General features: G+C 39.6%; 1 protein-coding gene across 2 annotated transcripts in view; it reads right to left on the reverse strand.

Moving 5' to 3' along the window:
• Nucleotides 1-13668, reverse strand: part of LOC120531543 (transient receptor potential cation channel subfamily V member 6-like) — a 45234-nt gene extending 31566 nt beyond the window's left edge. Inside the window, exons 1-4 of one of the 2 annotated variants that reach the window (XM_039757055.1) lie at nucleotides 13610-13668; nucleotides 7008-7165; nucleotides 3586-3680; nucleotides 2379-2501 (exon numbers count right to left, since the gene is read on the reverse strand). In XM_039757055.1, the coding sequence (XP_039612989.1) occupies nucleotides 2379-2501; nucleotides 3586-3680; nucleotides 7008-7042 (253 nt within the window). In that variant the 5' untranslated portion in view covers nucleotides 7043-7165; nucleotides 13610-13668. The other variant, XM_039757047.1, reaches the window with a different exon arrangement.
• Nucleotides 13669-14296: the final 628 nt, after the last annotated feature.

The raw sequence follows: 14296 nt of genomic DNA on the forward strand, positions 1-14296 counted from the left end.
AACATACACACATAAAAACACACATTGAAATTTACACTATATATATATATATATATATATATATATATATATATATAGAGATTTCATTAAGTTTATGCAGAGTTAACATTTTCTGTGTTGGCCCTTCTTTTCCAAGACCTCTGCAACTCGCCCTGGCAATGCTGTCAATCAACTTCTGTGCCAAATCCTGAATGACGGCAGCTCATTCTTGCATAATCAATGCTTGGAGTTTGTCAGAATTTGTGGGTTTTTATTTGTCCACCCACCTCTTGAGGATTGGCCACAAGTTCTCAATGGGATTAATGTCTGGGGAGTTTCCTGGTCATGGAACCAAAATTTTGATGTTTTGTTCACTGAGCCACTTAGTTATCACGTTTGCCTTATGGCATGGTGCTCCATCATGCTGAAAAAGGCATTGTTCATCACCAAACTATTCTTGAATGGTTGGGAGAAGTTACTCTCTGAGGATATTTTGGTACCATTCTCTATTCATGGCTGTGTTCTTATGCAAAACTGTAAGTGAGCCCACTCCCTTGGGTGAGAAGCAACCCCACACATGAATGGTGTCAGGTTGCTTTACTGTTGGCATGAAACAGGACCGATGGTAGCGCTCACCTTTTATTCTCAGGACAATCTTTTTTCCAGATGCCCCAAACAATCGGATAGGGGATTCATTAGATGAAATGACTTTACCCCAGTCGCCAGCAGTCCAATCCCTGTACCTTTTGCACAACATCAGTCTGTCCCTGATGTTTTACTTGGAGAGAAATGGCTTCTTTGCTGCCCTTCTTGACACTAGGCCATTCTCCAAAAGTCTTTGCCTCACTGTGGGTGCAGATGCATTCAGACCTGCCTGCTGCCATTCCTGAGCAAGCTCTGCACTGGTGGTGCCCCAATCCCACAGCTGGATCAACTTTAGAAGACAGTCCTGGCACTTGCTGGACTTTTTTGGGCGTCCTGAAGCCTTCTTCTCAATAATTGAACCTCTCTATTCTAAGTCAATCAGCATGCCAGAGTGATCTCCAGCCTTGTCCTCGTCAACACTCTCACCTTTGTTAACGAGAGCACCACTGAAATGATGTCTGCAGGTCCTTTGGTGGCAGGGCTGAAATGCAGTGGAAATGGGTTTTTTGGGATTAAGTTCATTTTCATAGCAAAAAGGGACTTTGGAATTAATTGCAGTTCATGTGATCATTCTTCATAACATTCTGGAGTATATGATATGAGTATATCGTAAAAAATGAGGCAGCAAACTTTGTGAAATTTAATATTTGTGTCATTCTCAAAACGTTTGGCCACAACTGTAGTACCCCGATTTTGGATAAAGCCACCCTAGACTTTACGGCCTTTTCGCTCAAAGTTAGGAGAGTAGTTTGACAGGGGCTCCTCAATCTGGTATGAAGGTAGTGCGGCCAGAAAGCACACGGAGGGGTGTGAGAATAACTGTGTTTTGTGATTGTATGGTGACGCTTGTTTCAAGGGTGAGTCAGTGAATGAACCACCTCACTTGGATGACAAGGCTGGATACATTGTGTGAAATACCTTGTGCCAACCAGGGGTCCTGGTGGTGCTCCACTGTTGGCTGAATAATCAAACTCCTACACTGGTACTGTGAAGTACAAATAGACAAATCACATCATACATGGATACACAATCTGCAAAACAAAAAAGCCATGCCACCTTGTATTCTGACCAGCATAATACAGAACATTCATCATGCATGACAGAGATGGATTTCTGGCAGGGAGTACAGAGGCTGCTAACTCACTTGCAGTAGCGGTACTGAAGTTCGTTTGAACAGCAGTGAAACATATGGTTGAAATTTCAGCCTGTGGGAGATGTTCATTTTTTTTTTTTTTTTTTTTTTTTTACTTTTCAAAAAGTAAGTTTAACATTTATGAACAGAGATCTTTGTTTCATTTTCTTTGCTTTGATGCCCAGATCAAGGTAATTGTGTATCACTAACCAGTCTGTGAGTGTGCCACCCTGCCATGGAACAGTTCTGCAGTTCAATTTAGTTAAGAGCTTAGAAGGTAGACACACACCACTTTATAAGGGTAAAGTGAGATAAAACAACAGGAAACATCCTAACAATGACCTGCGTCTGAATTTATACTTGAGCCAATTTTCACTCAAACCCAGTAATGTGTTTTGAGTAATTTATAACACCATAGTGTGGTTCAAAATTGACTTTCATGGAGCTGCATATTTTAAAATCTGAGGCGTTCAAGGGTCGAAATGGTTAATTAGGAGGTCATGGACTGGGATTATGTAGCTATGCAAAAGAAAGGAAAGTAGAAAGAACGAGAAAACAGGAAGTCAGAGGGTGTTTGCTGTTGGGTATGTTTTAATGGTGTTTACATGGACAGTTATGTTACCTTTGTACATTTCTGAGGTCATGGGCTCATTGATCAAACTTGGTACCATCTCCACAATCACCTCCATGACATCTTTGTTACCATTTAGAAGTGCTGTATGAAGTATGGTCTCTTCAAGGTTGCCTGGGGGAATGGAGAATATTTCATCATTATTTCATAATATATAGTCACCCACACATTTTAGTTTGTTTTTTTTCTGGACACAACGTGTATCGGATAGCCGGGTGAAGTGATTTTTTTTTGTTTGAAGCTGTTGGACACCAGAGTATTAGAGGAAATATAAGCGTACAGCAGGTAACTGCGAAAATGCCTCCTGCTTTCAGTATCATAAAGTTAAGTTGGTGCTTAGTCTTATCACACTGGTGGTCTCAATAGTACAGTAACTGGAATACCTGCCCTAGAGTGAAGGGAGCTCAATGTGCTGCTCTCTGTCCAAATTATATTTTATGTTCTTCAGACCTATTATCTCTTTATGTTGTCCAGATATTTAAATGTCTGCAGAATAAATCTCATTTTTTTTCCAGCATCTATCCATTTCTGAAACTGCTTTATTGTAAAGTGCTAGGTGCAACTGCAGTGAATCACAGCGGCAACAGACACAAACCAGATTGGATGGTTTCCAGTCCATCACAGATTCACTCAGGGACACTTATCAAGTCTAACAGGCAGCTCTTTGAACTGTGGGAGAAAACTTGAATCCGTGGCCATAGAGAGTACATGCAGTTTTCACTTTCAGACAGTGAATGACGACAGGAATCAGACCTGGGTAACTGGAACCGTGCGGCGTGGTGCGAAATTAAACTTAAGTAAAACTCGGGGTGCACCTTTCATCCCATTATTGTTCTGTTCCACTAGCACCTTTTATTTTGTTTTGGTAGCAGGACGATGGAATGTATACATATTGATAAATTTTGTCAGGCTTGTAACAGTAGCTAGCAATGATAAAGGGATCAATTTAAATACATTTACAGAAAGAAAATCTCCTTGACACAACACAATCATGGTATTGGCATTTCTCAGCACAACTCAGAGCTTCCATTTTCACTTTATGTATATATTTGTGAAATGGTCTCCAACATTATGTGACTCACAATCAACATCATTCATCAATCAGCTATTAAGGAAGAGACACTATTCCCACAAAAGACTACATACAGTAATCGAGTGTGAAAACCATCTGTGCTAATATGGAAAAGCTCCCGTCTACCTCTGATAAATGGATCCACATCTGTACTTTCCAGCAGCTTCTTCATAGCCCTAGTGTCGTTTGTTCTGGCTGCTTTAAAGAGCAGACTGCCATTTCTGCAAAAAAAAAGAAAAACAATTGTAATTAAGTAAGGTTCTCCCTAGAAACGGAATAATTCTTATAACTGGTAATGAGGCCACCCATGATAGAGAATAAAGGAGTCTTATTTAAAGTTTTATATTAAAAAGTCATGATTTTATATACTATTTTATATTCACATACACTTTTTTGGCTTTGATAATCAGCAATGCTGAATGCTTGAGAAGTACAATATGATATGATTATTCAGTCTAGATAATATGAGCATAGAAACACAGTAAAGAGTACTTCAAGTAACCCAATTATGCAGTTATGCATTTTATTATATATGTCACACACGTGCACATAAGGGCGCCTTCAAGGCTCCCGCAAAGTACACCATACCACCCTAAGTGTAGCGCTGTCACTAACAACCTTGTCTTTCTGGCCACAGCTCTAAAGGACCACAGGCAAACAAAGACTGGCCCCACCCCTTCAGACTTCTCAAGCCCCTCCCCCTCAGACACAAAGATATATAAACAGCCACCTGACAGAAGTTAGCATCTTCATTTGAGAGTGAGAGAGTATAGCAGAGTGGCTCTGAGTTAAGAAGAGATACATTATTCGCCAACAGCAGTACAAAATTTATTTTGTACCTGCACTAATATGCTTTTCATTTGTGTAAACCGAGATTATCGGGCTGGTGTTGAAAAACTGAGCTTATGCTTTTTTTCTTTAGATAATCTATTTATTTATTTATTGCGCTTCTGTAAAATTCTAAACTTGCCACACTGGACAAATGAAGTTCTATCTATAAATTGTCAAGGTGAGGAGACCAGGATTTGTATCCCAGGTATTCAGAGTGTGGAATTTGCATGTTCACTGTATGTCTGCATGATTTTCCTCCCACTGTCCAAAGGCTTGCAGGTTAGGTGAATTGGCAACACTAAATTGGCCATAGTGTGTGTTTGGTTAGTAGGTGCGTGTGTGTGTGTTCGCCCTGTGATATACTGGCACACTGTCCAGAGTTTGATCCTATCTTGTGTCCAAAGCTAGGTGGGATAGGTTCCAGCACACCCACAACCCTGGTCTGGATTAAGCAGGTTAGAAAATGGCATTGCCCATACAAATACGAAGAACATGCACCATCCACCCAGGCACTGACTAAGCCGGGATTCAAACCAAGTCATCCTGGAGCTATTAGGTGGTGGCACTAACCACTGTGACACCATAATACAATAAGCTGAAATGAACAAAATTCTTGAATGAAAGGATTTTAATTCTTTTTATGACTGAAGCCCAGGCAGGGTAAGAAGGTTTCTCAGACTCATTCACACAGAGAGTAGAAAGGTAAGGATTGTGCCAGTATTCATTTAATTTTAAAGTCCAGTGCCTTAACTACCACACCTTACTGTTGTTTCTGAGGAGTTTGCATGTTCTCCCTGTGTCTTTTCTAAAATTTATAAATGCAGCTAATGTTTCCATTGGTTCTTCTAAAACTAAACCAGTGCCATGGATGATAGCTTCTTAACAAGAGTGTCAACTGTATAGCAGACTGGCCAGCTTTGTGGGTCAAGTTGCTACCTTTTGCCTGTTGCTCTTAGGAACGTCTCCAGCATCCCATCAATCCTGCACACCACTCATGTGAGTACATCATTCATTTTAATACATGTTAAGACTCCTAATAGTAAAAGCTCCAATCAACGCAAATATGTTTAGGATAGCCGCCTCTGTAGGAGCTACTAGTACTATACAATTTTACTATAGAAATAATCTACTGAATGTAAAAAGAAAAACATATTGTAATGCATTCAAGCTTCTGGAAGCGTTAACATGAGTTCATCTATGAGAATAAAGTGTTGTGTTGGTACTGTGGAAATTGATTAACAGTAAGTCAGGGAGATGCAATTTATTATGTTAACTTTTTAAGGGCTGAATATTTTTTCCAAAAAACTCAGTTTTCTGAAAAGCACACAAAGCAAAGCTTTCACACATAAATAAAGATAAAACGTCTTTTGCTTCGTGCCATGGCTGCTGTTGGTACACGTTTGGCATCTCTGTGCACAAGGGCACCTCAATGGTCGGCAGGAATGCACGGTGGGCCGGCTGCCTGGCTGTCTTCGCACAGCAGGTGGCTGGTGGTGGTGGTGGTGGTCGCAGTGTGATGCAATACGGTTTGTGGTGGTCCTCCCAAGCGAACACTGCTGTAGGTGCATCAGCTACACAAAAGTGTTCAGCACCACGATCAGCTGGAGACCGATCAGATGATGCCGGTACCTCACTTTTGTTTTCGATATCCATCTCCGGATCACTTGTATCAAACTCTGAGTCCGACAAGTCCTATTCAACAAAATTACGTAAAATGTTCATGCTTTGCACATTCGCTTTGGTCTCTCGCCAGATGTCGATGCCATTTTAGTGGTTGTTTGCTCTTCGCTACTCATGCACGTGTTTGGAATCAAGGTCAAATCAACAAAGCTATGTAACTTCTTTTGAACTAAAATGTAAGGACGAGTTCTGTTACTGTTTACAGCTGATTACCATCCTCTAACCCTGAATTTTGACAAACGTCAACATCAGCCTAAGGGGGGTTTCAGTAAAATGATTTTAGCAATTCATTACTGCAAACTTCTGCTAGCAAAACTACGCTCAGAGCATTCTTCTGTACTAGTGCCGTTTGAGAAAATGCCATTTACAGTGAGGCAAATACGGTAGCCTGTATGACATGGTCCTAAAAGGGTCGTCACTGTGCCATATGTAGTGAAGGAATGCAAAATGGATACGTTTTTTGTTATTAAAAATGCATATGAATTTTGATTATTATCAGAAGTTCTTTAACAGCAATAAGACATATTCAAAATAAAATCGATTTTCATAGGAAGCAAAGCAATACTATTTCAGTTGTAAATTTAGCTCCTATGAACAGTTGGGCAAAATATCATGGAGTCTAAAATGATGAAAAATAAGACAGGGAGACCAAAACAGATGAACAAAAAAGGAAAAGGATGACGATCAAAAACCTCCTTTCACAGGTCGGTGTCATTCTTAATTTGAGTTTGACTGTACATGCAGACGCAAGTCCATCTGTCTCTCCTATAATGTGCATGTCCACCATGGCTGCCGCAGTAATGTCAGTGCGGGACAACCGTCTAGGAAATTAGATTGATTGTCAGCACAAAAAAAATTCACTGAAGGCAACTTAAATAGACATTCCTAGCAGTAAAGCTTTATCAATGTGTTTAATTCAGTTCTTATGTTAATAACAGTTTATGTTTTATGTTATGACTTTTGTAAACAGCCCTGTCAAAAAACATGCTTTCCAAAATGAGGAATAATAAAAATAATAATAGTAATAAAGTAGTTACCTGGTGGTTTCATCAACGTTTATTGTAAGCTCCATGACTATTTTCAATTTGGGTTGCTCTCTTCAAACACAATGCTTAAACTTAAAAATAAAACGGTTTACTGTTCAACTAATCCCAGTCAGAAATGATAATGAAAGTCACATGGAATTAGTGAAGGGCTGCAAAGGAAAAAAAAGTTAAAGGTTACTTGCACATAGAAAACGAAGGAAGGTTAATGACACAGTGTTTCGATTTTACATCCTTCATCAAACAAACAAAACAGCCAGGAACAATGCCAGGGTAGATAAAAGGAGAAAAGGAGAGAATAGGTGAGGAAAAGCTACCATTAGAGAAGATGAAGAGAGAGAATAAAAAGACAGAAAGAAAAATATGACCGGAGGATGAGAATGAGCTTAGCTTCTTGTTTTTCTTTGAAGCCCTGTGAAAGAACACAAAGATCAGTGTGGCTATAATCAAAGGATGTCAAGTGTTTGATTTTAACACTATGAATGATCTGCTATCCGTCTCCCTGTTTCACCAACGTAGATGGCTGGACACTTCCTACAACGGTGGTTCTCAACCTGTGTGGCGGACCCCCTAGGGGGGCGTGAAGATGTGGAAAAAAAGAAAACAAGAATCGAAAATATGAAAAATATATCTATTGAAACCAAAACAAATTAACTTAAACTACATTCTGATACTAGAAAAATAAATATAGAGTTAGATAAATGTCAATAAAAGCTACGTAGGTATAATAAAATATGCACCTATGATATATCATTAATTAAAAAAAGAACAAATTGGTATGAGTGGGCTCCTTTCAAAAAAAAAAATGTTAGGGGGGTGCGATTAAAACTGTTATGAAAACTAGGGTCGCAAATACTTAAAGGTTGAGAAACGCTATCCTACAAGAAATGCAGAACACAAGACTTTTAGACTGGCAGGGGGCCCGTTGTTTAATTTTGAATTCATCAGAGTGACCACATACAAGTGGATGGATGGATAACCTTTATTTTGTATACAATATAAAAACAACATATCAGCGTTAAAGACTGTGTTGACTAACTAACCTGACTTGCAGAATTCATTTTTAATGCACAATATTTTGTTTCAAGTTAACGGTGAAACCTAAGCTCAGCCTGTGTGAGTGTGTATGCCTGATTAGGCCCTACCATTGAGTGGAATGACTCCCGTTTTGCACCCGATACGGTCAGGATAGACTCTGGCCCACCATAAACCTAAATTAGATTTGGCAGGTTTGCAAATGTGATGTTATAGTTCATGTTTTCCTCATAAATATATTCTCTGCATTCTTTTAAAATCTCATTATAAGACTATATAAAAGTCTATATATAAGACTATATAAGTATAAAGATGTTACTCCAGACTTCTGGTTGCATACGCAAATTAAATTGCATGGCTTTGTGATGGACTTTAAATCCCAAGGTTACCAGTTCAGTCATTCTATTTCCTTCACTGTGCTCACCAAACCAATTGGAAAACATGCATATGCTAACGCTTGTAACATATCATCATATTTATAAAGTGCTTTAGGGTTTTTATTCACTACAGAACGGCACTGTTTACAGAAAACATTGTTTGCACGATTATTAGAATTTTATATAGAAAGATATGTATGAGATAAACTACACAGCTGCTTGAATGATGAGTGGAGTTAATGCCACCATTTAAAAAAAAAAAAAGAACTGCTCATGTTTATGATGCCACGCTAAATGTCTGCTGTATTTAGACCCTAGACCAGTGATGGCGAACCATTTAGAAACCAAGTGCCCAAACTGCAATCCAAAACCCACTTATTTATCGCAAAGTGCCAACATGGCAATTTAACCTGAATACCACCTAAAACTGAACACCAGCATAACCAAGGAGCTGGTGGTGGATTTCAGGAGGCCCAGGCCCCTCATGGACCCCGTGATCATCAGAGGTGAGTGTGTGCAGAGGGTACAGACCTATAAATACCTGGGAGTGCAGCTGGATGGTAAATTGGACTGAACTGCCAATACTGATGCTCTGTCTGTCTATCTACTGAGCTTTTAGTTTAGAAAAGCAACTCATACATTAACATCTTTTGTCTTAAAAGAAAAACATAATAACAGAGCTTTCAATGATACAAACAACTTTTTGTTGAAAGGTAAAAGTTTGCATTCGGTATGCTTTTGAACAATTAATGTGCTTTTTGCTGTTGTATGCATGCTGATAATTTGTCTAACCTTGGCTCATACTTTGTAAGTTTGAGAGCAACACATGCAGCACTCAGGTCATCTGTTAGTCTGTTTCTGGTGTCAGATTTGATTTAATTCAAAGCTGAAAACAGCTGCGCACAAGCATAAGATGTTCCAAACAAAGTAAGGAAAGCAATTTCAAGTGCCTTCATTGACTTAAGATTATTTGGCAGGAGAATTCCACACTTTAAGGATTTCATTTTCATAACTAACTGTGCTGTCCTTTGTCATCCCTTCAATCCTCTCAAGTGTTTCACACAGGTCTTCCCTATTAAGCCCCGCCCCCAAAGCTTCTATTATATATTACGGGGTCGTGGATCAGGTGTGGCGATTAGCAACTCCCGGCAATAATTACAGATGCGGACGACTCCTCACCTGTGCGCTTAAGCGAGGACTGCCTGCATCACAAAGCTCCCGGAAACCGCTCCGGCCACTCTACCATAACCCCCTTTAACGGCAATTATCTGTTAAAACTGGCCTTTTCAATTTTGAGCTGTGGACCCGCTATACCACATCGCCTCCAACCCCACCACGGGAATCACAGATTCAAAAGGCTGCAGTCCGTGCCGCACCCTCAAGCAGCATGTGTGTCGCCCGCCTTACCCCAGACAGGAGAGGAAGGAAGCGCTCCCATTGGGCTGCTGGGCAGAGGGGCGGGTGATGTGAGAAAAGTCCTCCGGCGCTCGTGAAGAGGGGGAGCGGTGAGGGGAGCAGCCCGGCCCCGCATGCCTCTGGCTTTATAGTAATGAACTCTGTGCTCAGGCGACGGCGCGCGTGCCCACTGAGAGGGCTCCGAGTGCCCCCTTTGGCACGCGTGCCATAGGTTCGCCACCACTGCCCTAGACAATAAGAGTGTGTCACATTTGGTCCTGGAGGGCCACAGTGGTTGCGGTTTTCTGTTCCTACCAAATTGCTTAATTAGTTATTGACAATGAGAGAACTTCTTTAAATTTAATGGCTCATTAGTGTTTTCTATCTTATCATTATACATTTCCAAGAATATCATCCAAATGATTTCTGGCCTTGAACAGATTACTAATTCACATTTTTCCATTTATTTCCAAACATTTTATGAAAACAGTCAGGTTATAATAAACACACACAGGACAAACTTACACGGTGAACTTCTGGTTCTTTTATCATTCCCATATCTCCGGGTTTTCTTAAACTATGGTTGGGTTACAGATTGCCCACTCACTCAATAATAATACAGCCAATATTTTTATATAAAGTGGAGAAATGAAAACACTTTCGGCCAGCACGTTACATGGCACAGACAGGTCAGGGATCCAATGAAACAAATCCCAGTAGTTTCCTTTTCTAGGCCTTCATAATATTTTTGGTATAAACCTAAGACTGTTTTTGCTCACACTGTTTTCAATTGTTATAAATATTTTGAATCTAGTTTTGGATACCTTGCTTGTTTTCATTTTAATTTCATCTCTTTCTTTAAAAGTTTTTTTTTTAAGGTTATTAGGCACTTGTAATCTATCAGCTTTTTCAGCTTTTGTAATTTTTGTTATAAATTCATATGGGAATATTAATAGTGGGTTTCATTTTATCAATTTACCGAAACCTTAAATAAATATGTTCATTGGGAATCAACTTAACTATTACATGTTCCTCATTAAAATTTGATTTGAATTGCTAATCTGGTTTTGTGTGCTTCTTTGTTCTCATGTAAGATTGGCTGCTCTTCTATAATTAATAAACTATATATGACTGACAGACAGATTTACTGCATGCCTAGCAGAATTATATATTTCTTTTCTTGATATATTGCTTCTTCTGTGCTCAATGCTTGCTTGATTCTTTGTACATTTTTAATTGTTCAGTATATTTAAATTGTGTTCATTTTCCTGTTTACTCTACATTGTGGATTAATTCTTAAATAAAACACATTTAGTTTGCCTTTTCCCAGCATTTCAGTTTTTACCTTGGCTGCTGTTCGAGTCTTGAATATCTAGATGGCCCAGACTTCAGTCTGCATAAAGTGCCACATTCTGAAAGAGACTCCCTTGATCCGACAGTAACTCCAAGTGATATGGTGAAATACGCAGACTTATTTTATGTATTTATTATTTTTAAAGTGTGTTCACGTTGTGTCTCTGTGCACGCCGTTCCCTTTCTTTCATTTTTGTATGCTCAGCCTCACCCGAGTGTGAAGAGCTGCCACAAAGAACAGCAGGCTCTCCAGCAGCTGAAGGTTACCACAGTTATTCACATCTTCAGTCTCACACGGCACACAGCACTTATCCACCTGGCGTTTTGCTGTTATATATCTGGTTAAACATCAGTATTTAAATGTTTCCATGCACTTCCTTTTCAAGTAAAATGTTCAAACAGTTCAACAGTTTGTTTTATTGCATAAGAAATTTGACAAAGGAGAGGCACCATTCAGTCCATCAAGCCTGTTTGTTTAGGTTATAGCTAAGCTGTCCCAGTTATTCATTTAGTCGTAATAACAAAAAGCCGGAAAAGGGTGGAGTGCCCTCTCAGGGTTGGGGGAGAGATCCTGCCTCAAGTGGAGGAGTTCAAGTATCTCAGGGTCTTGTTCACGAGTGAGGGAAGAATGGAGCGTGAGATCGATAGGCGGATCTGTGTGGCATCCGCAGTGATGCGGGCTCTGCATCGGTCTGTCGTGGTGAAAAAGGAGCTGAGCCGTTATTCAAAGCTCTCAATTTACCAGTCGATCTACGTTCCTACCCTCACCTATGGTCATGAGCTATGGGTAGTGACCGAAAGAACGAGATCGCGAATACAAGCGGCTGAAATGAGATTCCTCCGCAGGGTGTCTGGGCTTTCCCTTAAAGATAGGGTGAGAAACTCAGTCATCCGGGAGGGGCTCAGAGTAGAGCCGCTGCTCCTCCGCATCGAGAGGAGTCAGATGAGGTGGCTCGGGCATCTGATCAGGATGCCTCCTGGACGCCTCCCTGGTGAGGTGTTCCGGGCATGTCCAACCGGGAGGAGGCCCCGGGGAAGACCCAGGACACGCTGGAGGGACTATGTTTCCCTGCTGGCCTGGGAACGCCTTGGGATTCTCCCGGAAGAGCTGGAAGAAGTGGCTGGGGAGAGAGAAGTCTGGGCCTCTCTGCTTAAACTGCTGCCCCCCGTGACCCGACCTCAGATAAGCAGAAGAGGATGGATGGATAACAAAAAGAGGACTGGTGTAGTCAACGTCTATTCTGAACTGCTGTATTTAATGCCATAGTGCCCTGACAAAGCCAAACAATCATTTTGCATCAGTGAATAAAAGTGCTTGTCATTTTATTAGTATCTATCTAGTACTCAGTGTGCTTTCTTCAGGCTGTAGCATGGCGTGCACTGGCACATCGCATATCTCCTAATTGCCTTCATGATTTAGAATGATTTTTTCATTGTCTTTGGACGAGGTTGAAACCATCATGTAAAATAAACATAATGTCCTGTCACCTCACTAAAGAAATCCTTTCAAAGGATGGTAGAGCTTTTAGCAATGGGATGAAAATGTTTGAAATCTTTATAAATCCAGATCACTCCAGGCAGATGAAGGATTGTTAACATGCACAGATTAGGACTATAAAACTATTATACTGGCTTCTTGTTTATTTCCTGTTTCGTATTTATTTGGGGTTTTAACTAATGTGAAAAATAAGATTGATTATGGCAAAATTATATATATGTTAAAATTATTTCACAGCAATTATTTATTATCTTTATGATATAGATATATAAATTAATGTTGCAGGTAAAGCCTTGAAATTGGATAAAGCTAGCATTACCTGGGTAAAGCTTGAATAAATAATTATTTTTTTAACTTTACCTGGGTAATTTCTATGGATAATGCTAGATAGATAATGTTTAGATAGATAAAAAGGGCACTATATTAGATAGATAGATAGATAGATAGATAGAGAGATAGAGATAGATAAAAAGGGCAGTATATTAGATAGAGAGATATAGATAGAGAGATAGAGATAGATAAAAAGGGCAGTATATTAGATAGAGATAGATAGATAGACTATATACCAGACAGACAGAAAAATAATGCTTGTCAACTTACACTTGATCTTTCCAAGTGAACCCAATGTGCTTCTGCATTCGCATCCACGACTGTGCAGTTGTTTCAAAGCAAGATCACCAAAATAGAGTCAAATTGCATATCACGGATATAAATGAAACTTTCCTCTGTACAGCAGCAGTACTTTATCTTTACAAGGCCCATTTATAAAATAAACACAATAGCATTTGAAAATACTCAATGCTATCTAAATAAAGAAAAATGTTAACAGTTCATGAAAAGCAGCTCCAGCTATGATGAAAAAAAAAGAAATAAATTGCTGAATGCAAAAGAGTCAACTAGTTAGTCAATAAGAAACCTGCAATGTGCTCGTCTCTTACCTGGTCATTATGACTCCTCCACTTTTTCCAGAATCTTCTGTTAAGGACCTTGATAAAGGACACACTGTATTTTCCCTCTTGTTTTGGCAACATGACTGCTCTGCTCAAACTGCACCTGATAATCCAAGCCAGCACACAGTTTTCAGACTAATGGACAGTGTTATCTGTTATCATTCATTTATGTATTACATATACCAGGAGTCAGGGTTGTAGAAAGAAGCTTGGATTCTAGACACATTACCCGCTGTAAAAGGATTGATTCTAATAATTCAATATGTCAGATCAATGGGACGATTGTCATTGAGGAATTAACACTACAAAACTGAACCCAATTACATGATGCAAAATATGATCAAAATGTAAATGCCTGTGATCCACATTCAAGTCTTTTATCGTGGGAGGCACATACAGTATTGTGAAAGTGTCACTTTCAAGTCAAGTTTATCGCCATGTGTACACAATGGAGTTACACAGTGTCTCCAGCAGGGGGCGCTTGTTCCCTGATGCAGAACAGACATGAGCCAAACACATCTATTTAGTAACCAAGGTGGAAATAATCAAGACAAGAGTAATACGGTACTAAAAGAGATCATATGCATTTAACTTGTTTTAAAAGATAACTTCCACTCCCCAAAAATAGTATTTATACATACAAATCCAGGCCTGAGAGAAGCCTTTGGATCAATA

This window comes from Polypterus senegalus, chromosome 1 (assembly GCF_016835505.1).
Source record: "Polypterus senegalus isolate Bchr_013 chromosome 1, ASM1683550v1, whole genome shotgun sequence".
Taxonomy (NCBI): domain Eukaryota; kingdom Metazoa; phylum Chordata; class Cladistia; order Polypteriformes; family Polypteridae; genus Polypterus; species Polypterus senegalus.